Source organism: Hyaena hyaena, unplaced genomic scaffold (genome assembly GCF_003009895.1).
Source record: "Hyaena hyaena isolate Hyena2069 unplaced genomic scaffold, ASM300989v1 scaffold_1455, whole genome shotgun sequence".
In the NCBI taxonomy this organism is placed as follows: Eukaryota; Metazoa; Chordata; class Mammalia; order Carnivora; family Hyaenidae; genus Hyaena; species Hyaena hyaena.
The window spans coordinates 46,194-72,307 of record NW_024082087.1 but is presented as its reverse complement, the minus strand read 5'-3'; the positions used below and the strand labels follow the sequence as shown (position 1 = coordinate 72,307).

General features: G+C 42.6%; 1 protein-coding gene across 1 annotated transcript; it reads left to right on the top strand.

The window, feature by feature from the left end:
• The first annotated feature begins 1,435 nt into the window (after window positions 1-1,435).
• Window positions 1,436-25,638, top strand: ACSM5 (acyl-CoA synthetase medium chain family member 5). Its single transcript, XM_039223813.1, has 14 exons — window positions 1,436-1,734; window positions 3,852-4,070; window positions 6,671-6,881; window positions 9,463-9,670; window positions 11,671-11,814; window positions 14,634-14,787; window positions 17,159-17,238; window positions 18,952-19,075; window positions 19,671-19,751; window positions 19,897-19,998; window positions 22,812-22,939; window positions 23,025-23,124; window positions 25,002-25,121; window positions 25,495-25,638. Exons 2-14 carry the CDS (start codon window positions 3,867-3,869, stop codon window positions 25,603-25,605), a joined length of 1,767 nt encoding a protein of 588 aa, XP_039079744.1. The 5' UTR covers window positions 1,436-1,734; window positions 3,852-3,866; the 3' UTR covers window positions 25,606-25,638.
• The last annotated feature ends 476 nt before the right edge of the window (window positions 25,639-26,114 follow it).

Here is a 26,114-nt window from a genome sequence, read left to right as displayed (position 1 = left end):
TTTATTAAATTCCTACAGTGTGGCTGGGCACTGTTATAACTCCTGAGGATACAGCAGAAAATCTAAAATCTTTGTTCTGGTGGAGTTGATATTCTAGGGTGCATGTGGTGTGGGGAGGGGACAGACAGCAAAGTGAATGAATAGAAAATAATTGAATGGTGAGTAGGCTGAGGTGATGATTATATTAATCAGCTTAATTGTAGTAACCATTTATGTAATGCATATGTAGCATACCATAAATATATACATTTTTATCTGTCAATCATATGGCAATAAAATTGGAAAAAATGTTTTTTTATAAAATACATTGAATGTTGGAAAGTGGTAAACACAGTGGCGCCTGGGTGGCTCAGTTGGTTGAGTGACTGACTTTGGCTCAGGTCATGATCTCGCAGTTTTTGGGTTCAAGGCCCACAGGCTCTGTGCTGACAGCTAGGAGCCTGGAGCCTACATAGGATTCTGGGCTTCCCTCACTCTCTGCCCCTCCCCTGCTGGCAGTCTTTCTCTCTCAAAAACACACATTAGAAAATTAGAAAAAAGAAAAAAGAAAATGATAAACACTAAGGATGAAAATCAAGCAGAGAAGGGAGGTGAGAAATGTCAGATAGGACAAGGTTCCAGATGTGGTAAGGGCCTTGGCAGAAGGTACGCTGAGCAGGGTCTGTTGTGTGAGTGGTGAGGCAGTGAACCCTGTGGAAGGAAAGTCCTGGAAGAGAATCCAGCAAGCACAAGGCATGAAGCAGGGCTGGCTGGAGCCAGCTGGCAGGGGAACACCAGAGAAGGTTAATCAGGAACTTTGCAAGCTGGTTTTAAACTTTGGTTGCTTGAAATTGGCCATGGTGGTGATATTTAACCACGGATATTGGCAAACACTATAAGACATATTTTTTGCACTTGTTATCAGATTTCCAGTTTACCAGCAGCAGGGAGAACAAAGGCCAAGCTGGCCAGTGTGGCTGGAACAGAGCTAGCAAGGGGGCAGGAAGGGAGAGCCAGGAAATCATGTGGGGCCTTGCAGCTGCTTACAGGACTTTGGTTTGGACCCATAAGCCAGACAGGGAGGCATAGGAGGTTAAGGGAAAAAAAAAGCTTTTCTTTTTAGGTTTAATTTTACATGCCATAAAATTCATTCAAGTATGCCATTGTTACTATTCTTATTTTTTTAGTACATTTACAGGTTTGTGCAGCCATGAGCATAGTCTGAATCCAAAACATTTCTGTCACCTCAAAGAGATCCCCTGTATCCATTTGTAGTCACTGCCTGTTCACATACCCAGCCCCAGGCAACTACTGCTGTACTTTCTTGTCTCTTTGCTTTGGAGGGTTTGGAGCCGACCATTTACGTTACTGTCACTATTGTATCCTTTCTGCTAAAACCTGATAAAATTCATTTTCTCTTTTCAGATGACGTGGTGACCTGAATTTTCAGGGAAGACATTCCACCAGAGCTGGAGTTTACTCTCCCAGCCCTGGGAGCTTTGAGAAAAACTTGGCAGGGGCCACACTCAGGCTTAAAGCTTGCTGGCCAATTAAAGTCACCTTGTCCTCTGCTGCCTTTGGGCTCTGCCCTCTCTTGGCTGCATTTGGGGCCAAACTTCCCCGTGGGAGGCTGAGTCAGCAGATCGCCTTCTCCAGCAGTCCTGGAGGAACCTGAATGATTATAGGCATTAAGGCCTGTATTCCGCTGAAGCAGAACACAGAAGCCCTTTTGCATTTCTTGAGTGCTTGAGCAAGGTACTGTAAAGAGATATCTTTCAGGGGCAGGTATCAAAGGGGCATGACTGAAATGGCCTTGGGCCCTTGGAAGGAAAGCCTGGGAATTATAATTATCAGTTCTCAAGGGGCAGAGGAATCCAAGTGTAGGAAGCATAGGAAAAGGCTTGAGGCAGAGTTCAGGAGAGTTGAGGAATTGGGGGAAAGGGTCAGAGAGGGGGAGTCTGAGGCCACAGGGCTGGTGGCCACAACAGAGGCTGGGGCCTAGGCCTTTCTGGGAAATCAGACCTGCAAGTCACTTGTTGTCTCTAAGCCTCACTTTATCTGTAAAACAGAAAAATTAAACTTACATCATGGAATTGTAAGGATTTAAGGAAATAACATCTACAAAACACCTTCCAGATGCTTGCTAGGTACATGGTAAGGCTTCTGTAGTTGGCAGTTACAGTCGTTCTTCTCGTTACTATAAGACAAGTTGTTGGTTATTGTCTTAGTCTGTTTGGTAGCTGTGGTTTAAACATTTATTTGTCATGATTCTGGGGACTGGGAAGTCCAAGATCAAAGTGTGGCAGGCAGATTCTGCGTCTGGAAAGAGCCCTCTTCCTGGTTCACAGACGCCTATCTCTTTGCTTTGTCCTCACTGGGTGGAAGGGGCAAGCCAGCTCTCTGGGGTCTCAGGATCTAATCACCTCCCAAAGCCCCTCCACCTCCTGCTACCATCACATTGGGGGTTAGGATTTAATAAAAGAAGCACGGAGTGGGGAACTCAAACTTTTAGTCTCTGGCAGTTACATTACCATGTCCTGTAGTTACTATGATTATGACCAAGAGGGGTTTGGTGAAGAAACTGCTTCTGGGGATGCAGCCTCTAGGCTTCTGCTTCTCAAACTTTCAAGTGCACACAACTCGCTGGGGTTCCCATAAAGTGTGGAGTCTAATTCCACACGTGCAGGGTGCAGTCTATGGTTCTGCAGTTGTCCCAAGCCACCAGCTGATGCTGATGCTCCTATCCATTAGACCAGACTTTGAGTACCAAGACACTGAAGATTGTCCTGTCCAGTACGGTAGCCCCTATCCACTTGGAGCTGTTGAGCCCTTGAATTGTGGCTTATCCAAACTGAGGTGTGCTTGTAAGTGAAAAATACATACCGGATTCTGAGGACTTAATACCCACCCACCTTACCACACCAAAAGGTAAAAGACCTCTTTAGTAATTTCTTTTTACATTGGTTATGTATTGAAATTGTCGGATATAGCTGGTGTTGACCGAGAAAAGAGGCAAAGCTAAAATCAAAAAAGAGATATGTTTATTTGGGGTCTCAGAATTACCATTCAGAGAACACAGATTACGGCAGGGACCCAAGTAGTGCCCCACCCCACTCTAGGGACAAAAGGCAAGGATTTTTAAGGACAAAGGAAATGCTATGTATATTGCTAACAAAGAATTTTGATTGATGTTGACAGCAGAAAACTAATCTTGACTGAATATAATTGATTGCTAAGGCTGTCACTAAACAGAGTCTCTTACTATAACAGGTATGCAGGCTGAGTCCTTGGAATATTTGTGGTTTGGCCCGGTTCAAAAGTTCATGGTACCACTGGTGAGGTGAACACATTAAGGCCCATCTCCTGAATGGCCTCCAGGCTCATTTAAAAACCCATTGATGTAAATAATCCCAGCTATTCCACCATTCACACTGATTAAAATAAAATATTATAATTCATTTCACCCCTTTTTATTTTTTTGAATGAAGCTACTAGAAGATTGTACATTACAGGTGTGGCTCACAATACATTTCTATTGGGCAGTGTTGCCCTAAAGCCTTCCTTGTTTTTGTCAGGCAGGTTCAGGGTTTTTCTTGGGAAAGTAGGCTTCGGGAAGTGGGCTCTGAGTTCCTAACCTCAGACTGCCAGGGATCCACAGACAGTGAGAAGTGGATGGGATGGACCTCAGGCTCAGAGGGAGAAAAATGACCAAAATGATGTGTTGGAACTAAGACTGAGTTCCAAGACTCTGTTTACAGGTCAGTGTGTACTGTAGTCACCATCAGGGCTGATCACATGTTTCTTCTCAAGCTCAGTCTCTCCACAAAGCCCAGAATTCAGGATAATGCTCTATCTCTTCTCTTTGGTGACAGGCCAGAGGCAATAGCATGATGCCATGGCTAAGAGGACGGGTCCTCAAGGTGCTGAGAAGTGCCCGGGGATTCTATGGGCCTCCTGGGCAACCACCACCTCTCCCTGCCCCTCAGAAGATTGTGGCCACCTGGGAAGCCATCAGCCTGGGGAGGCAGCCAGTGCCTGAGTACTTCAACTTTGCCCATGATGTACTGGACTCGTGGAGTCAGCTAGAAAAGGTGAGGCCCACTGTGTCCTAGTGTCCATCTTGGGCATCACAGGCTGCCCTCGGGTACCCCAGTGTGGAGATTTTGACCTTGGAATTTTGCAAGTCCTACAACTTAAACAGTTAGCATTTAAGCCTTAGGGGGAAAAACTATGACCAAGTTTCATGAGCCTTAGACACCTTGCCCAGTCCCTGATGTGTCTCAAATTCCTGAACCCAAACCACATAATAAGACAGTTACGCCCCCTTTGGTTCCCTTCCAATCATTCTGATCCAGTGAAGGAGAAAGTGTTGTTTTAAATCCACTCTGTCGTTAATGTCTGTCTCACTGTTGTGGACTTCCCTTTTAAATAAGGAGAGAGGTTGGCTGAGGCTCCAAGCTTTTCACAGATCATGGCAGATATGTAGAATTGAATGAAGATTATCTCGATTCTGTGTGCACATGCTTCCTTCTTTATTTTCCTTTCTTAGGTGTCTGTTGTGTCTCTCTCAGCATTTTATACTTCACTTTTTGTTTATGTTAAAGGTGCTAACTTTGTATTTGTAGCATGAGAATATAAACTATCCCAAAGCAATTGGTTTATGTTAATTTTAAGAAGAATTTGTTTAAAGAAAAACAGTGAGGAAACCCAATACCATTAGTGGATTCAGTAAAAGTATACCGTTGGTGGGTATGGTAAAGCATGACGGTGGCTTTGCAGTTAGATAGACAGGGTTCATCCACTTGAAGTGTGACCTTGGATAAATGCACCAAGGTCTTTGGATACTTTTCTATATTTTTTCATGTTTAGATTTTTCATGTATAAAATGGGATTCATACCATCTGCCACTTGGGAAGCAAATGTAGACAAAGGAGCCGGGGTGCACCCTTCCTGTCCACAAAATCTAGGTTCTTTTGCAACCTGGGATTGTCCTTAGAAGATTCCTTTAATGATAAATACAAACAGGGTTACATCAACAAAAATTGTGGAATAAGGATTTGCTAAAATGTTATCCTCTATAAAACAACAACAATGAAAAACCTTAGAAAAATCATCAGCATCTACTTTTGAAAATTCTGAAAACTAACCAAAGGCTGGAATTGCTCAGGGAGTGTTTATTAGAGAAACACTCATTGAAGATTTGGATGAATCTCTATAAGAATGCTGCTGCGATACTACCTCATTATATGAAAATAACATATCCTCTGTGATAATTTTGGGAAAAGTTTAAAACACATCTGATGAACTTCAACTTTTAGGGAACAAGGACCACCAGAAAATGTTAGCCTTTACGTTTTGTATGCACTTAGCATATTACCTGAAATATGCCTTAAAAATTTTTTTTAATGTTTAATTTTGAGGGGGGGAGGACAGACAGATGCTGGTGGGGGAGGAGCAGAGATAGGCAGTGATACAGAATCTAAAGGAGGCTCCAGGCTCCGAGCTTTCAGCACAGAACCTCACGCAGGGCTTGAACCCATAAGCAGTGAGATCATGACCTGAGCTGAAGTCAGATCCTCAACCTACTGAGCTACCCAGGTGCCCCTGAAGACTGCCTTTTTAAAAATTGTACTGTACGGTTTTTAAATTTATTGTCCTTGAAAGCAGAAATTATAAAGTTGCAAGAAAAATGATAATACATCTCTAATTGATCTAGATACTCAGTGTAATCTTTATCAAAATCCCAGGGGATTTATTTGCTGAAATCTTATCCAAAATTCCATGTGGAAAGGCAAGGCACCCATAATAACCTCAACAGTCCTGAAAAAGAAATATAACTCTGAAGGACTCACACTTTCCTATTTCAAAACCTACTACAAAGTTACACGAATAACTGCATTTTTTTTCCTGTGTGAGGAAAAAAAAAGACAGTGTGACACTGGTATAGGGATAGATAGGGATGGATGGAATAGAATAGAGAGTCCAGAAATAAACCCATAAATCTAAGGTCAGTTGATTTTCAGCAGAAGTGCCAGGTAAATTCAGTGGGGAAAGAATACTCTTTCCAACTAGTGGTGCTGGTGCTGGTACATATTCTGATTCCATCCATATGAAATGTCCACAACAGGCAAATCCATAGAGACAAATGTAGGTTAGTGGTTGCAAAGGGCTACGGAGGGGAGAATACGAAGTGACTGCTAATATGTACAGAGTTTCTTTTTAGGTTGATGAAAATGTTCTGGAATTAGATAGTGGCAATGACACACCACTTTGTGAATACAATAAAAACCGCAGAATTATTTGACAGTAGTGAACTTTATGGTATGAGAATTATATCTCAAACAAGGGGGACACAAAACAGTGGGAATCATATGCTATCTTTTGCATAAAAAAGGTGGTATGGAACACAGATTATAATTAATGCTTGCTTAAATAAAGACTGGACAGATATGTAAGAAACTAATACAATTGGTTATTCATTGAGCAGGTGAAGTGAGGAGCAGCGTAGATGGGCATATGGATGGAAGTAGGCCATCCAGTGCATCTTTCCATATTGTTTTGAATTTGAACACTGTTGAACACTGTATGGAATTTGAAGACTATTTAAACAGAATTGAATAAAACAACAGCAAGCAAACAAACATCTTCAACAAATGTTTTCTATTTCTTTTCTGCCTACACTGTCATCTAGGCTGGACACCGGCCCCCGATCCCTGCATTCTGGTGGGTCAGTGGCACAGGAGCAGAGGTCAAGTGGAACTTTGAGGAGCTGGGGGAGCAGTCCAGGAGGGCCGCTAATGTGCTCAGGGACATGTGTAGCCTTCAGCCTGGAGACAGGATGATGCTGGTGCTCCCACGGCTCCCAGAGTGGTGGCTGGTCAGCGTGGCATGTATACGGACAGGTCAGTGAGCAGGGCTGAGGCTACCCTTTGGGCCCGACACACCTGCCAGAAGGTTTTGCAGAGTCCACATGGTTGGGAGACGGAGCAAAGTGAACTTTATGTGGAGTTGTACTTACTTCCCCTTTGCCCAACAGTCACAAACTTGATCGAGCACAGGGGCCAGGTAGTAATGTAATTGAGGCAAGCAGGTCAGTGTGTGGCAGTGGCGAGCACTGGGGCCTGCAGGAGAGTGAGCTCACATGGCTCATCAAACAGGGCAGCTGCTTCTCAACCCCAGCCAGATGTTTCCATGTGTGAATGAGGGTCAGTGTTTCCAGCACTTCTATCTTTGTAATAGAAAACTCTGGATTTTTATGGGGGAAAATAAAACTGTTGAGAATGAAATAAACTAAAAAAGAAAAACAAAAATCTAAGTGAACAAACCAAACATACTTTTTTGGGGTCATGGTTTGGAGCTGCCAGCGTGTAGAGGGTAATGCAATTTTGCATGAGAGACCTTCATAGTCAGTCTACATTAGATTCACTCTTAGACCTTATGGCTCTCACCACCAGAGCATCTACACTCCTAAGGGAAGGAAGAGAAGGACAAAATAATGAAAGCAATGAGATTACCCTTGAGGGTTCTGCCTCCTGCTCTTATGAATGTCCAAGGCAGTGGACATTGATCTGCTTGGGGTGATCCTTCCAACACAGGAGCAGAGGAGGAACAGGACACTGTCCATAGAACTCAGAGAGCCTCTGCTGACCCTCTGATGCTCTTATTGAAAAGGCTGGAGTTTTTATGCTGATTTTACAAAGGCAAGACAACTCCTTTTGGTGGAGAGCTGGTTTCTCCACCCACTGGGAACTTTCCACCACTTGAAAGGCTGTCCACCCCCTCCACTTCTGTCCTTAGATTACTCTGAAATAAGGATGGGTTTTTACAAATAATGTTTGCAAAACAGAAGGATACAAACTCACACCAGAGAATTAGCTTTTCTAAACAAACAAGTTTAGTCAACCATTTTGTGAATGGATTGTCAAAAAAAAAATAGAGGCAGGAACTTACTTCTACTCTATTTTTATATATTTTTGCACAATATATAAAAATGAGCACCATTATGGTACACCCAGTTAGAGGAAGACAAACTGGCACACAGGTTTCGGGAATTCTCCATATCCTGCCATGACATATAAGATTTATTTAAATGAGGGCCAAAGTAAAGGAGCCCTTGTGTTTTCTTGAGGACCTACTATCTGTCAGGCACCTTGCATGATCAAAACTTCCTTATGGAGTATTATTTTCATAATTTTTCCTGTTACCTAAATGTCCCTTTTTTCCCCTTTTTGTGCAGATTCACCCATTTCTTTAATGTCCAGATAAAATAATTCAAGACTCTATGGCACATGACCATGTCAAGTTCCACATCATCTCCAACACTTTAGAGGATACCCAAGCTGGATGTCCTTATATTCCCACATTGCCGTGTTCTCCTGATAGGCACTTATTACTGATCCTCTAGTCTATGGTGTTAGACTCATTGCTCTTGCTGACATCCCCAGCTGTCCTCCATCTTCCTGGGCCCCCAAAACACTACACACAACTGCAGGTGGGACAGACTTCTTCTCGAAATAGCTAAACCAGAGGGATGAAGTGAAGAAATACCATTCACCTCCCAAAGTGTTCATGCTGGGTTTTAAAACCTGTAAAAGTATAGGAGATAATGCAAAGAGTAGTGAGAACTTTGGTTTGGCTCCAACACCATTTGGGATGGAGCCCTTCCTCTGTCTCCTGTCCTCACTCACTGGCCATAGCAGGATGACTGATTCTTTTAAGATCTCTTTCTTGTCATCTGCGAAACAAGAGTGCTGGGCTCAATGGGCTGTTTACAACCTGCATTCTGAGAGACTCAGGTGGCTTTTAAGTGTCTGATTAAAATTTGTCCGTTTTCTGCTTCCTCATCCCTTCCCCTTGGGAAGAGATGGACTCAGCTGCCTTCCGAAGTGACTTTGGTTGACGTTATACAAGCTCCCACCTACTATATCACCCTCCCATCACCTACCTCAAGAGACCCAGCCTCACCACTGGAATTTGTTGTAGGCTTTTGTCTGAAGGTGTGGCAAACCCAAGAGCTAGGTCATCTCCAATGCAGCATAATACAGTGTTGGAGATCATGGACCCTTAGGTTTACTACCTCTTAGACTCACAATCCCAGTTCTGCAACATGTTAGCTGTGTGATCTTGGGCAAGTTATTTCATTTAATTAAGGCATAAGGGTCTAAGTCTTAGTTGTTGTTGTTGTTGTTGCTGCTGCTGCTGCTGTTTGAATCTGCAAAATAGGTATGATAATACTACCTACTCTCCAGGGCTGTGAGAATTAAATGACATAATGCATGTACAGTTCTTAGCACATGAAGTGCTCCATAAACATATACTGGATTTCATCCTTTATTATCCTTATTGTTACCTTTTCCAGTTCAGACATTCCAACCCTGCCCGGTCCTTTCTGTTCCTGTCTCTGATGGGCATATCTGGGTCTGGACCTCTTCACGGGGTCTTCTCCTGCTGCGCAGTCAACATCCCATCTCTGTGTGGTGTCAGGGGCTGTCATGATTCCGGGTGTCTCTCAGCTGACGGAGAAGGACCTCAAATACCGGCTGCAGGCATCCAGGGCCAAGGCCATTATCACCAGTGACTCCCTGGCTCCGAGGGTCGATGCCATTATTGCTGACTGCCCTGCCCTTCAGACCAAGCTACTGGTGTCAGACAGTAGTCGGCCAGGCTGGATGAACTTCAGGGAACTCCTCCGGTAAGTAGGGGTGCTCCAGAGAACAGCACAAAGATGAGGCCAAGGTTTTTCCCCTTTAAGTAATAGGAGATGGAGTGTATTGCTGATTGACCAGGAAGAGAGTGCACCAGAAAGGAGCACTCAACTGTGGAGACCAGATGGACCTGAGACCTCATCCCAGTGTCCACCTTAAGATCCTTCAAAGTCACTCACTTAGGCAGTAAGAGAATTGTCATTAACTTTTCTGGGTGTCTTTTGCTTCTATACTGGTGCTAGTGGTTACAGAGCTGGTAGCCAGAGTAAACTAGATCACCCATATGCTGCATTTAGGACATAGTGGGTGGTCAATTAATAATATAATAATAGCTGCCATGCACTGAGTGCTTGTGTATGCTAGGCATTGTGCTCAGTAAGCATTTACCTACGTTCATTCATGCACCAAAGATGTACTGAACATCTATTTTGTGATGAGCATTGTGTTTGGTGCTCAGAGCACAATAATGAATCAGACATAGTCTTATTTAATACTTGGGGAAAATCGTAGGAAGTGCACTTTAACCCAATTTTACAGGTAAGGAAACTGACATGGGAAAAGTAAAGTGACTTATGTAAGATGCTGACAAGTAGTTTCATGAAGGTTGGGACAAGACAAAAAACCATCTGCCTTTGGGCAATGCCCTGGTGGAAGCCTACCTTGGCATTTGAGATTTTGTCCTGATCAGAGGCAGAACCAAAAAGGGGCCCTGTCAGAGGCCTGCACCGTTAAGTCACACATGCCCATTCCACAGACCAACAGCCTCACATTCTCCTGCATGTTATGTCACTTTATTTATTTCTTTTTTACTAATATCAACATTTGTCTCTTAGCAGTAGCTTTATTTGAAAAAGAACTATGTGCCACATTCACTTAAATGTGTTACTAATTTTTAGGATTATATAATAGACCCACAAGCATCCATTGTAAGTAATATATCTTATATGTTCCTAAATATTATTTTTCCAACATATGTCATTTTTTCAAATATATTTTTATGTTATATTTCAGTGTAATGATTATCAGTAGAAACTTCAACAGAAAATACTCAGCATGTGTAGGTAGTCAAGTACAAAAGATATATTTATAAGTTTGAGGACATGGTGGATAATCTTTAGATTGTTCTTGCCTATATTAGAATGCAAACTTTCTACTAAAAATTATGGAAAATTCTGTTTCTTTAAATTTTATTTATTTATTTGGCTGTTTATCTTTGGGTGCTGTTTTAAATTCAGATTCCCACATCTGACTTACTTAACCAGATATACCTGAGCAAAGACCCTAGGAATCTGTATTGTAAAAGATCTGCCCAGATGATTTTGATGAGCTGTCAGGTTGGCCTAGACCAGTGATTCTCAATTTTGCCTGTCATTAGAATTACCTGATGATCTTTAAAAAAAATATATGTACCAAAAAATAAAATCCCAAAGCCCCAAGTTCACCATCAGAGATTCTGTTTTTCTCTAAGGTGGAGCCTAGGCAAAGGTATTACTTCTAAAAACTTACAAAGTGCCCTTATGGTCCAGCCAGGATTGAGAACTGATGGATGAAAAGATTATCCAGATCATAGAACTTTAGGAATTACCCAGATCACAAATCCCTAAATCTAAGGATCCCTTCAGCCCTAAAGTACCTGGAATTGAGGTGAGGGTGGAGCTGTTCCTGAAATGTGCAGAGGTATAGACCAGAAATGTGCTTATTCCACCAGAAAGTCCGCATGCCCTGGTGGAAGAACACTGGCCCCGTTGAGTGAGTAGCTTCACCGGTTTTGAACATCATTTTCCTTATTTGCGCAGGGTTATAATGATAATACCTAGCCCATGATGTAATTGTAGGGCTCAAAGATAATGCAAGCTGGAGCCTTCAGCACGGTGCCTCACGTGTAGTATTTAATAATATGGTGGGCAGTATCATTGTTATAAATATCATTATTATTATGACTATTTTTATTACTTGTAATACCACCTAGAATTTTTATATTTTCCAGCAAGGCATCCAAAGAGCACAACTGTGTGAGGACCAAGAGTCAAGATCCACTGGCCATCTACTTCACAAGCGGCACTACCGGGGCCCCCAAGATGGTTGAGCACTCCCAGGCCAGCTATGGACTGGGTTTTGTTGCCAGTGGAAGGTACTAGGGGATGCTTATCTGGCCAAAGTAACAGAAAGTAGAAATGAGCCAAAGAAATGTAAGAGGCATATTGGCAAGATTGAGGTCATAGAGCTAAGATGGGGCACCTGGGTGGCTCAGTCAGTTGAACTTCTGATTCTTGGTTTAGGCTCAAGTCATGATCAACAGTTTGTGTGATCAAGTCCCACATTGGGCTCAGAACTAACAGTGTGGAGCCTGCTTGGGATTTTCTCTCTCCTTGTCTCTCTCTCTGCCTGTCCTCTGCTCATTCTCTCCGCCTCTCACAAAGTGGGAAATCAGGTAGAATCAGAAGGCCTTGGGCTTTACTTTGAGCGAGGTGACAAGCCATTAGAGATTTTTTGCTTTTGTTTTCAATTATGGTAAGAGATACATAACATAAAATCTACAATCTTAACCTTTTTAAGTGTAGACTTAGTGTCATTAAGGACATTCACATTATTGTACAGTCATCCCCACCATCCATCTCTGGAACTTTTCCATTTTGCAAATCTGAAGCTCTATGCCCATTTACACAATAATTCCCCATTCCCTCCCACCTCGACCATGACACACACTGTTCTACTTTCTGTCTTGATGCATTTGACTTACTCTGGGAACTACCTGTAAGTGGAATCATACAGCATTTTTCCTTTCATGTCTAACTCATTTCACTTAGCATCATGTCCTCAGGTTTCATCCATGTTGTAGCATGTGTCAGCCTTTCTTCATAAGGGTCATTAATGAATATTGCCAGATATGTAACATATCAGTGTTGTTTATCCAGTCACCCAAGGATGGATACTTGGGTTGCTTCCCCTTTTTGGCTGTTATCACTAGTGCTTTTATTAACATATGTATATAAGCATCTATTCAAAACTCTGCCTTTAATTCTTCTGGGTGTATATACCCATAAATGGAATTACATCATATGGTGATTCTCTGTTTAATTTTCTGAGGAACATTGGAGATTTTGAGCAGAGGAGTGACATGTTCTGATTTGGTTTTTTATTTTTAATTTTTTTTAACTGTTTTATTTATTTCTAGGAGAGAGAGAGAGACAGTGTGAGCAGGGGAGGGTCAGAGAGAGAGGGAGTCACAGACCGAAACAGGCTCCAGGCTCTGAGCTGACGGTCAGCACAGAGCCCGACGTGGGGCTCAAACCCACGAACCGTGAGATCATGACCTAAGCGAAAGTCGGACACTTAACCGACTAAGCCACCCAGGCGCCCCTTATTTTTTAATTTTTAATTTTTATTTTTTTTAAGTTTTTTTTTAATGTTTTATTTCTGAGAGATTGAGAGAGAGAGAGCAGGGGAGGGGCAGAGAGAGAGGGAGACCCAGAATCAGAAACAGGCTCTAGGGTCTGAGCAGGCTGTCAGCACAGAGCCCGACACGAGGCTCAAACCCACGAACCGTGAGACCATGACCTGAACCGAAGTCAGATGCTTCACTGACTGAGCCACCCAGGTGCCCCCTGACTTGGTTTTTTAAAGGATCTCTCAGGAGTTTGGGTTGAGAATAAATGGTAGTGGGCAAAGCATGAAGCAGAGGCCCATTTCAGAGGCCAGTGTATTAAGAGGCAAAGGTGGAGGCTTTCACAGGGGAAGTGAGAGGAGGCAAGATTTTGAATGTATTTTGAACATAGGCCTAATAAGATTTGCTGACAGGTTTATTGGGAAGTGAGAGAGATTGAGAAGGGTCAGGGGTGATGCCATATTTTATGGCCTGAAAATCAGAAGCAGTAACTGATAGTGGGAAGACTGTGTGTTGAACTGTTTAAATGGGAGGAACATGAGGGGTTGATTTTCTGCATCGTAACTTTGAGATGCTTAGTAGGTTTCTCCATACCCTGAGTTAAGAAAGGAGATACTGGGAGGTAGTTGGAGATACATGCATAGAGTCAGCGGGAAAGAGAAATCATGCTGGATTTATCAGCAAGTTGGTACTTAATGCCTTGAAATTGGAGGAGATCAGCAAAGAGTAATAGACCCTGAGAAGAGAAGAGGCCTGGGCTCTGAATACCTGAGGCATTCCTGCAGTGCAGTGGTAAGCAGGGAGAACTCAGAGGAGGAGACTGAGAAGGAGCAGCCAATGAGTAGATTGAGGACCAGGAAGACGGTGTGTCCCAGAATCAAAGCGCAGTACATGACCACTTGTGTATTTTCTATGCTCACAGGCACTGCCTTCCCTTCCTGGGATGTCCTTCCTTCTCTGCCTCCCCCGTGTAATTCCTATGCATCATTTACATCTCACTCAGCTCTTACCTCCTCTGGGGAAGCATTTCTCAGATTCCCTCTCCATCCTTTCTCTGGGTTAGGTGCCCATCCTCCATAATCGCACATGTGTAATGGCTCTCTGTTTAACTCTTTGAAAGCTTGCTCTCCAGCGGCTTCCTGGATGTTAAAACTTCCTGAACTGTAAGTTCCTCAAAGCAAGACTAATCATTCTTTGCTACACTGTAATGCCAAGTCCAGAATAAGTGCTGAATAAACTTTGACTGAATAAAGAAGTGCCCTCATCACACTGTACTGAGATTATGTGTTTCCTTTACAGATCCCTTCCACTAGACTGTGAATTCTGTTGTATGGGATCTGTCTCTTTAATTCTGTATCCTTCACCTACAGCATAAATACACAGAATATGCTCCATATTCTGTTGAGATAAAAAATGGCTTTATGGTTAGTGTACCAATTTGATAACTATAAGTGAGTTATTAGTGAGCCTTGGGCAAGGCTCCAAATAAGGTAACACTGATACTGTAATCCTTTTTAGAAGAAGAAGCATTGCTGAGGGTTCTGACTTTCTCTCATTTTTGGCAGGCGATGGGTGGACTTGACCCAATCAGACATCTTTTGGAATACATCAGACACGGGCTGGGTGAAGGCAGCTTGGACCCTCTTCTCTGCCTGGCCTCATGGATCTTGCATTTTTGTGCATGAACTGCCCCGAGTTGATGCCAAGCTTATTCTGAATGTAAGAAACAAAAACATGGCTTATGTGTTAAGTGTAAATGAGATGAGTGGAGTATAGGCATTGGGGATGCCTGGCTGGCTCAGTCAGTATAGCATGCAGCTCTTGATCTCAGGGTTGTGAGTTCAAGCACCACATTAGGTGTAGAGATTTTTTAAATAAATAAAACTTCTTAAGAAAAGGAGTATAGGTTTTGAATTTGCAGGAGGAAAGGCATAAGTGAACACAAGTCCTCTTTGGTGCTGATATTAAACAAAATGGCTCCCAGGACCTTCTGTAATCTGACTCCTGACCACGTGCCTACCTTCCGTTATTGCTTGTCTGTAACTAGATCCCTGGACAACACCATTTAATATCTCTAAACATTTGCATATTCTGTGTTTTCTGTATTGGGTGCCTCTCCCTCCACCACTTTCTTCCCTGTTCTCCTGTCAAAACCCTAGTTACTTTTAAAAACCTTGGGGAAATCCATAGTCTACTCCTCAATTCCATGTGCTATTATCCATGGTACTTAGTGTGAACATTTCACCCAGCACAAGTATCCTGATGACTCTTGCCCATTTTCCCTGGGTTTTCTCATAATTATTGACCCCAATGAAGACACAGGGCATCTTCCTTCTGCCCTATACATCCTAACCACTATTCATTCAAACATATGAGGGGCAATCTACCTGTGCTCTTTTCCTTGAGGTAAGCTGTGTCACCTGGTGGCTAATAGCACAGGCTGTGCCATCAGTCAGACCTGACCTCTGATCCTACATCTTCCATTTGCTAACTGTGTGTCCTTGGGCAAATTACCTAACTTCCTTCCTTCAGTTTCTTCATCTGTAAGAAAGAAAAGGATAATACAGTTCTATGGAGGATGAAACAATACTTGGCATTTGGCTTGGCACAGAGTGAGTTCTTAGCACATATTGATAATTATTGCCATTATCAAGCTCACTATCATCATTTTTCACTTAGGGCTTTATCAGCCAGTGTGCACCTTGTCCAACCTCTACTGCCTCTGGCCCTTACATAATGTTTTAGTTCTCTATTGTAATAAGTTACCCCTAAATTTAGCAGCTTAAAACAAACATTTATTATCTCACAGCTTCTGGTGGTCAGGAGTCTGGGAGCAGCCTGACAGCTGGTTCTGAATCAGGGCCTCTCATGAGGTTGTAGTCAAGCTGTCAGCTAGGTATATCCATGCTCGTAGCACTGTTATTCCTGATAGCCCATAAATGGAAGCCACCAAGTCTCACCGGCAGATAAATAAACAAGATGTGATACATGCATACAATGGAATATTATTCAGCCTTTAGAAAGAAGGAATGACGCTTGAGGCACCTGGGTGGCTCAATCAATTCAGCTTCTGACTGGCTCAGATCATGATCTCATGGTTCATGAGTTTAAGTCCTGCATTGGGCTCTGTGCTGACAGCTCAGAGCCTAGAGCTTGCTTCAGACGTTGTGTCTCATTCTCTCTCTGCACCTCCCCAGTGCGTACTGTCTCTTAAAAATAAACAAACATTAAAAAAAAAAAGAGGAAGGAATGACACATGTTATATCATGGATGAATCTTGAAGACATTGTATTAAGTGAAATAAGTCAGCCACAAAAGTATGAATACTGTATGGTTCATTTATACTTGTATCTAGAGTAGCTAAACTCATGGGGACAGAAAGTAGAATGGTCAGGACCTGGGGAAGAGGAGAAATGGGGCATTATTGTGTAATGGGTACAGAGTTTCAGTTTGGGAAGATTTTTAAAGTTCTGGAGATGGATGGTTGTGATGGTTGCACAACAGTGTGAATATATGTAATACTATTAGACTGTACATTTTAAAATGGTTAAAATGATAAATTTTATGTGATGTGTATGTTACCATAATAAGAAAAAAACATCTGCAATTACTGCAATTACCTTAAAACTTGACTGGGACTAGAGAATCTATTTTAAAACCCACTCATGTGGTTTTTAGAGGACTTTAGTTTCTCACTGGCTATTGACCAAAAGTTTCAGTTTCTGACTATATACACTGGAGTATACTCACAGCATGGTGGCCTGTTTTCCCAGAGCAAATGACTTAGGATGGGGAGAGAGAGGGATGCACCCAAAACAGAAGCTGTAGTATTTGTATAATCTAATCTCGAAAGTAGCATCTGTCACCTCTGCTGAACGCTGTTGGTCACATGGACCAAACTTGGTTCAACGTGGGAAGGGTCCGCACAAGAGTGCAAATAGCAGGAAGTGAAGCCATTGGAGCCACCTTGGAGGTTGGATGCCACATGTAGTTTTCAACTTCTCCGTTCTGGTAATGAGAGTATGAAGACCCAGTTCACCTGCTCCATCTCTACAAAGCCCCATTCTAGTACCTCTGATTTTTTGTTTAGACTCTCTCCAGTTTCCCAATCACCACCCTCTGCTGTGTTCCCACCATCTTCCGGCTGCTTGTACAGGAGGATCTGACCAGGTACAGCCCTAATGTTTGGTGCTTTGGGGACCTTTGTATGTGAATATACAGCAGTATATGTACACATGCACACCTACCGTCTCATACCACCTCTGGCTCTGTCTTGTCTCTGCCCTCTTTATTATCTCTGTCTCTGTCTCTGTCTCTCTCATATATATATATGTACACACATATACATATAAATGTGTATATATACACAGATATTTGTAAAATGTATATAGACACACACGTATATATACACATGTAAGTATATATATGTGCACAGATGTATATATATATATATATCACAGATATATGTGTGAACATTTATGTATACATACATTTATACATATATGTGTAAAAATATGTATACGTTTATATGCATATATACACACACACATCTGTGATTCTCTATGTATAGAATATATGTCTAGAATTTTATATAGTTCTGTGTTTCTCTGTCTCACACACACATACTCAAGCACATAAGCATCTATATCCTTTGCAGATGCCTCACATAAATGAAATTCTTGCCCATCCCCCACCCAGGAATTTGCATCCAGATGGAATTGGATAGATTTAAGATAGTCTGGAATTTTAGCACTTGAGATGGGCTGTCTATCCATCATATACCCATAGGCTATTCCCGCGGCTACTTCTGTGAGGTTGGAGAAATTATTGGATAATTGTTAGCCACCTGTAGAATGGGGTTTGTGGCCAGGGCCTTTACTGAGGTAGGACTAGCAAGCCTGCCACGATAGATGTTCCATCCCTCAGCCCCATTAACCCCATTCAGTTGCCCTCTGAGCGAATGCCTTGTGTATCCCACAGAAGGTGACTGTGTGCCTATGGCTCCCATCCTGGGTGAAGCCAAAGCAACATCTGCTGGCAGGACAAGTCTAGTGCCAGGGTATGTGGAGGGAGACCTGTTACCCTTCTTACTGACTCTGATCTGCCTCCTCTCTTCTCTCCCAAATCATGGGGAGCTGTTCCCACCCTTGCCACATCTTCCCTCATCCTGTGTATCTGTCCACAAAGCACCTAAGAGGGAACTCTTGCATGATTCTCCTGGGGACTTCTCTAATGTAAGAATTCATCCCATTCATTGACCCATTGTGTATATCTCTGTATCTTGATTTTAACAGAAAGCAGACTCTGAATGGTTTGTTCAGGAACAATTTGGTTGAAAGATACTAGGTAATACTAATTATTAGTCAAACCAAGTTGATGCAAAGGGGAAACAATAGTTGAAAATGTATTTGAAACCACTAGTTTTTCACATTTTGAATAATTTGTTAAATGGAGGGGTAGATTTGCAACATATTTAATATCTATAAGAATTTTTGGCCCATTCTTCTGAATTTTCAGAGTCCTAGAAGGTTACTTTCTACCTTTTAAATTTGTAATCAATTTACAACCAGATGGCTTTCCTAACCAATTTACTATCAGTTTGTTTTCAACAAAGTTATTTTGGCCAATTCACCATGTTATGCCAAAACCTGCTATATGAGGTTCTGATTTTCAGAATCAGACAGGATTGATTTTTTATAAGCTTATCTACCCATGAGGAACATGCCTGCAAAGCCAGAGAATAGGGTACTTGGAACAGATTATAAAGCCTTCATTGTACCTTCCAGTACCTTTAGATGTCTAGACCTGAGCAGCAGTACTGGAGGGTGAGGTGGGGGATAGGGGAATCCTGACATAGGTGGCCTTGTTTTCCAAATGAGAAAGGTACCAGTTTCAGAGCCTGAGGCACTGCTTGACGGGAGGAGAAGCCCTGAATCCTGACGTGAGAGAGAAATGGAAGAGCCAAGTGGGTCTGGAGCTGCACGAAGGCTATGGCCAGTCTGAAACAGTGAGTGCTGCTGGAGCCTGGCTTCCTGCCACAGGTCACCTCCACCGGGGCCCTCAGCCACTAGATGGAGATGGCCGACCCACCGAGCCTCCTGCTTTCCAGATACCTGACAGGGACTCCCCTGCCCACTGGGAGAAGCTGATAACAAAATCCCATTATCTTTTCTTCCTTTTTGTTTAAAGACAATTTAAAGTGACTTCACAATGACACCACAGCCAGCAAACCAACTCTCATGGCCAAGGGTGCTGTTTGTGTCCACTAGGACAGCCTACCTCTGTTTCTGGTCAGCGCCCGGGATCTTAGACAGTATTCCCCACAGCCACCTGGGCAGCAGAGATTGGTGGTCAATTGAGTCTTTTGGCTTAGCGACACATTTGATTCTTTATGTGTGAGTGCCCAGTAGCCATTCAATAAATCTTTGTTGACTATGGAAAGGATAGAAGGATGGAAGGGATGAGGAAGAGACAGAAAGGAAGACAGGGAGGAATAGGAGAGAGGGGAGAAGAGTTAGAAGGCAAAATAGGAGAAAAGATGGGTACCAGGAAGGAAGCTAAGGGAATAAGTCTCCTCCTTATTGATACTACTTTCTCTCCAGGTTGTAATCTGTGCCAATCCAAAAGGCATGAAAATCAAATCTGGATCCATGGGGAAAGCGTCCCCACCTTACGATGTGCAGGTAGGCAGCTTCCCATAACTGTTGTTGAGGCGTGGTTCAACGAGGAGAACAAAATGCATGTTCTGGGTTAGCGACAGCAGGCTTAGCTGGCAGAGTGGCCCTGCTGTGCAGATATCCAGACACTGCCTTATGATCTCTCTGCCAGATTGTGGATGATGAGGGCAACATCCTGCCTCCGGGAGAAGAGGGAAATGTTGCTGTCCGAGTCAGGCCCACCCGGCCCTTCTGTTTCTTCAGTTGCTATTTGGTAAGTGGCAGGGAATCACCATTTTCACAATGATTTCTATGTGCCGAGCATTGTGTTCCAAGATTTATCAACACCTGTTTGTTTAACCCTTGCAATAACTGCATGAGGTAGGTTGGTATTATTATTAAGAGGTTAGAATGATAAAGTGGCATCTTTAATTTCAAGCAACTAGCATGTGCAGGACATGGATTTGAACATGGGTATGTCTGAGAGTGTAAATTTATAACACTGGGGAGACCCCATAATTTCAATGATGAGAAAATTGTGGTTCAAGAAAAAGGAAGGGACTTCCCAAGAGTCAAACTGCAATTTGTGTCAAGAGCCTAATTTTCAGGATTCTTTTTGTCTTGAGTCTTGTGTAGACAGGGGTTTGCAGGCAGGGCTTGTGCCTAAGAATTCTAGTCTAAGTTTCTATGATAATCCAGTAATTACCTCTCCCTTGTGCCCACTTTTGTTGGTGTTTGTTACGGGCTTTCTTTTTGCCAGACTCTTCTCTATAAAGCTCTGTTGACATGGTTCTCAACCTTGGCTGCACATTAGAAACACCTTGGAAGCTTCAAAACACTATTGATACCCAAGCCCCACTCAGTGAGATCAAACTTTTTGAGGATGTAGATCAGCTCCCCTCGTGATTCAAATGTGCAGCCAAGGTTGAGAACCATGGCTTTATTAGGAATTCCATCTGGGGTGTATGCAAAGCCATCAGTCAGCTATAACACTGGAAGGAACAGATAAAAATCAGTCCATTTGTTTTTAGAGTGGTGTATATGTATTTTAGTGGCTTTTCTGTGACTACAAGAGAAATAGTCTTTGGTGGTATTTCATTTAAAATCACAGAAACTTACCTACCAGAATAAATTTTTAAAAAGCCCCCAAACAATAAAATAGTAATACACGAAACAGAGATAATTTAAATTTTTAATGTATTTCTCTAATCGTTTTTGTAAGCAATAGCAAATCCTTGACTTTTCTGAATAATTTATTCATTCATTATTTATTGCATGGCTACTTCATGCCACTAAATATCCAACAGTGGGCAGGAAAGACAAGACCCTGGTCCTCACAGAGCTCACATGCAGGACCTTTTTGGGTCTGTGATCATCCCATTGAGAGAGTCAAGTAATTTGTAAAGTTACTTGCTGCCTAAGAATCTTTACCTTTTTCAACTTTTTCTTTCTAGCACCAACTGTTAGTTTTCTTCTTGAGTCCTTTTTAACTAAGGAAGAAAAAGTTAAATCTCAGAAAGAAGTGGTCTGTCATGTCAGCTTGGTCAGAAATAAAAGTTTGATATATCGATAGCTAAGTTTTAGCAGATTCATCTATTTAATTGGTCGTTTGTTTCATCCCTGTGCTGATACCATAGAGCCTTATCCAGGAAAACATTTCCAAAGTCTTACTATCTAGTAGAGTAAAGCTCTCTTTCTTCTTCAGCTTCTTTAGACATGTTTTACCTACTCTTAGCTCTTTGCTCTCTCATATACATTGTAGAACCAACTTGTCAAATTCCATGGGAAATGTTTGTTAGTTTCTAATGTATGTCATTACAGCTCTAGATCAATTTGGGAGAGAACATATTTATGAAATTCAGTCTTTCTGTCTTTCCATTTACTTATATATCTTCTTTAACGTTCTGTAGTTTTTTTCTCCATATACTTCTTTCAGGTTTTGTGTGAGATTTATTTTTAGGTATTGACAGTTTAGCTTTATTCTTTATTTTCAGAATGCTCTGTTTAAATTGAGGCATAATTTACATACAGTAAAATGTATGTAATCTATGTTATGTGTACAGGTCAATAACTTTTGACAAATGTATACACTTATGTAACTACCACCACAATCAAGATATAGAACATTTTTATCACCCCAGAAAATTCCCTTTGCCCTTTTGCAGTCAGTTCCCAAGCCATAGGCAATTGCTAAATTATTTGTTGCTAATAGAATAATTTTGCCTATCTTTTTAAAATTTTCTTTTTTACTGTTTATTTATTTTTGTGAAAGAGTGTGAGCAGGGGAGAGGCAGAGAGAGAGAGGGAGGCACAGAATCTAAAGCAGGCTCCAGGCCCTGAGCTGTCAGTGCAGAACTCGATGCGGGGCCCAAACCCATATGTCATGAGATCATAACCTAGGCAGAAGTCGAATGCTTAACCGACTGAGCCACCTAAGCGCCTTGCCCTTTTTTTTTTTTTTTTTTTTTGAAGAACTGTATATCATTGGAATCATAAAGTACTAATTTTTGTGTGTCTGGTTCCTTTCACTCAGCATAATGTTTTTGAGATTTATCTAGATAGTTGCATACAACAGTAATTTGTTTATTTTCTTGTTGAGTAGTAGCTTCTTTAAATCTTTGAAAATCAGAGTTTGATTTTTAGTTTTCCTTTTTCCTCTACCCTTGCTTTTTGGCCACACCGTCACTTTGTACCTTCAGTAATTCCTGAGTACAAAGAGTGTTCTTTTATCCAAAAAACCAAAACCAACAACAAAACAGATCAACACAAACAAACAAAAAAACCCCAGAGCCAGTGACCCTTTGACCACCCTCCTGTGTTCCAACTATACTACCTTGGACCCTATTAAAAATGGTAGTGAGGGGCTGTCCTTAATCATTTCCTGACATTTCCCTTCCATTTAAAAGAGAGAAAATACACACATTTCATAGCTCCTTGTCCAGTGGTAAATTCTGGCCAACTTGGTCTTTGGGAACTTCTAGACTTCCTTTTAGGAGTCCCTGCTCTCCAGCATGGGGCTGCTAAGGCCATAACTGGCTTTAGTGGCTGTGCTGAGATGGTCCTTCACAGACTTATTTTGTCTTCCAGGACAATCCTGAGAAGACAGAGGCTTCAGAACGAGGGGACTTTTACATCACAGGGGACCGAGCCCACAGGGACAAGGATGGCTACTTTTGGTTCCTGGGAAGAAATGATGATGTGATCAATTCCTCAAGGTAAAGCTGTCTACCCTTTCCATCTCTCTTTGAAGGTTGGTGCGGGCGGGTGGGTTACTTGGAAGAGTTTGCTTTTCTCTTCCAGCTACCGGATTGGGCCTGTTGAAGTGGAAAGTGCCCTTGCCGAGCACCCAGCTGTTCTGGAGGCTGCTGTGGTCAGCAGCCCGGACCCCATCAGAGGGGAGGTAACTAGTCCATCCAAGAACATTTCCTCCTGGTTCTGTACCTGTTAGCACCCAGCAGAGTAAGAGAGAAGTTCCCCCATATCTCCCCTGCCAACTCCAGATATTACAAAGTCTGAAATGCCACCATCAGGCACATATTCTTTTTGGCTAAGTATTACCCTCATGTCTTTAGAGACATACTCTCAGGCAGACCTATGTGTTTTTCACTGGCTGTAAATCCAACATAGTCCTACAGTATCGTGTAATTACCTTATGAAAGTTAGTGCAAAATCAGCCTCTGTTCTTAGAAGCATCAGGGCCAGAAGAGTGATTCTCGTCTGGGCCCTAGACTAGTCACAGCTGCATCATTTTGTTTAAAATTTAAATTTCTATGGGGTGCCTGGATAGCTCAGTCAGTTAAGAATCCAAGTTCAGCTCAAGTCATGATCTGGTGGTCTGTAAGTTCAAGTCCCACGTCAGCCTCTGTGCTGCTTCAGATTTTGTGTCTTACTCCCTCCCTGCCCCTCTCCCACTCATGCTTTGTCTTTCTATCCCTCTCAAAAGTAAATAAACATTAAAAATGTTTAATACAAATTTTTAAACCTCAAGTCAGTCTTGCTGAATCAGAGTGATTGGGGATGCAGCCCAAGGCATCTTCATTTTAACCAGAAGCCCCTATCCAGGTAATCCTGAAGCCCATTAATCTTTGAGGCCTGGGGCACCGGGGTGGCTCAGTTGGTTAAGCATCTGACTTCTGATTTCAGCTCAGGTCATGATCTCATGGTTCATGAGATTGGCCAGAGTCGGCCCCTGTGCTGTCAGCACAGAGCCTACTTGGGATTCTCTGTCTCCATCTCTCTCTGCCCCTCCCCCATCTTAAATTATATTAATTAACATAAAAAAACCTTTGAAGCCATTAATTTAGAATAAGGAGGTCGGAGTCCTATGTATGTATTAGAGAAATCATACCTGGAAAAGTAAATCTAATTTTGTATGCCACAAATTAACTGGGGTTTTGACAAATGGCTGTGTGCACAGTTAATCCTCATATAGTACTCAGAACAGGCTGACATTTAGAAAGTACTCAATAAATGGTGGCTTTAACAGTCAGAGAAAGCCCTTCCTAATAACCAGATGTTTGAACGTGAAATGGTAGTGAGATACCTGCCTTTGGGAAGTATGCAAGGAAGGTGAACTTACCACCTAACGTTGTTGACTGAGCTATATGCTGGGGTGGATAAGCAACCTACTGGCCTTTGAACTCTTCCATTCCTGTCAGAAACCATGTCCCGTTGTGCCTGAATTCAGGGCTTCTCCTCCTTGGCAGGAAGAAGCCTGCAAAGAAAGACTCAGGCAGAAACAACTGAGGTGCATTTTGTCCCTGGCATGGAAGCTGTGCAGGAAAACCTTTGCTGATTGCAAACAGTCACATATGCAGGCTCAAAAAGACCTACCTCCCCTTGGGAATGGTCAGCATTTTCCCCATTCCCGCCCCTCTGAGCCATTGCCTTTCCAGGCAGGTTACCTTTCCAGTCAGGAAGACCTGGAAGTAATGGACCCCAAGGAGTTTGTGAAGCTCTTCACTCCAAAGTATTTCTATTGAAAGGGAAGTGCATTGACTGCTAATGGTGTCGTTTCAGGAAAGGAGAGCAGTTTGGGCAATAGGTAGGATCCTGGAATCATTCCACAAAAGCCAGTGCTTCCAATAGTTGTTCCTGGAAAGGAGGCAACAGGGGAAAAAAAAATGGTGTCATCCATGTTGCTGGCTGACTTCAAGGAGCTGGTAGGATTTTCATGCTGGGCTGGCAAGGCTAGGTTAGGAGAAAAGAGTTGGTATACAGGGCCTGATTCTTTGTGGTTTGGGGGGGTTTTGTGTTGTTTTGTTTTGTTTCTGCCAGGTAGTGAAGGCCTTTATAGTCCTTTCTCCAACTTACTCCTCTCAAGATCCAGAGAAACTAACTCATGAGCTCCAAAAGCACGTGAAGAGGGTGACTGCTCCTTACAAGTACCCCAGGAAGGTAAACATCAGGGGTTCTAGGACATGACGACCTGGGAAATCACCTGAGTGCACACTATGTGGGCTCTCTCAGGGTCAGGTGCTGGGGGATGAAGATACAAATAACTCTAGATGCTGCTTCAGCCTTTTCTCCCTGTTTCTGCACTGGGCTCACCTCAAACCACATTTTGTTCCTACCCTAAAAAGTGGCATAAACCAGATTTGGGGGGGATGGTGCTGAATCGCTGCTAGCAAGGTCATAAGCCCCAGGCCCTAGCCATTTTGGTCTTTGCCATTTGGAGAAAACTATGAATCATGGAGATTTTCCAGTGAAGTGGCAGAAGGTCTTTCTGGGAAATAATGATTTCAAAATGTTTTTGTTTTATGTCTACTAGGTGGCCTTTGTTTCAGAACTGCCCAAGACGGTTTCTGGGAAGATCCAAAGAAGTAAATTGAGAAGCCAAGAGTGGAAGGAGACAAGAGGCAGCCCCCTAAATGTCCCATAGGCCTCTGAAGCTTCTAAGAGGAACTGGTGCGATCACTGGTTAGTCCTTCCACCTTACAACATCAGAGGCTTTCCGTCCAAATGGGCATCTCCAAAATCATTGGAGGACCCTGGAAGGAGAGCAGAAGAACATCACTAACTCAGAGTGCACATCCACTGACAGTCTACATTCTAGACTGGCACATTCTATTTGATGGCTTTACTTCCCCTTCCTCTGTCTGAAGACATTCTCAGCAGCTGCCCACTGGTCTTACTGCCATCTGGCTCTCTGAAGGACAGGTCATCACAGAGTCAGGGCACCTGTGATCTCATTCACTGCCCGTGGGAGTATAACCACTCGATGCTTTTGATAAATCCATTTTGTAATTATATCCAGGGCCGTGAAAAGTTCATCACATCCTTTAGCTCAGAAATTCTGTCTTTGGCAATCACTACAAAAGAAAGGAATAAGGGGGGCCTGGGTGGCTCAGTTAAGCATCCAACTCTTGGTTTCACTAGGTCATGATCTCA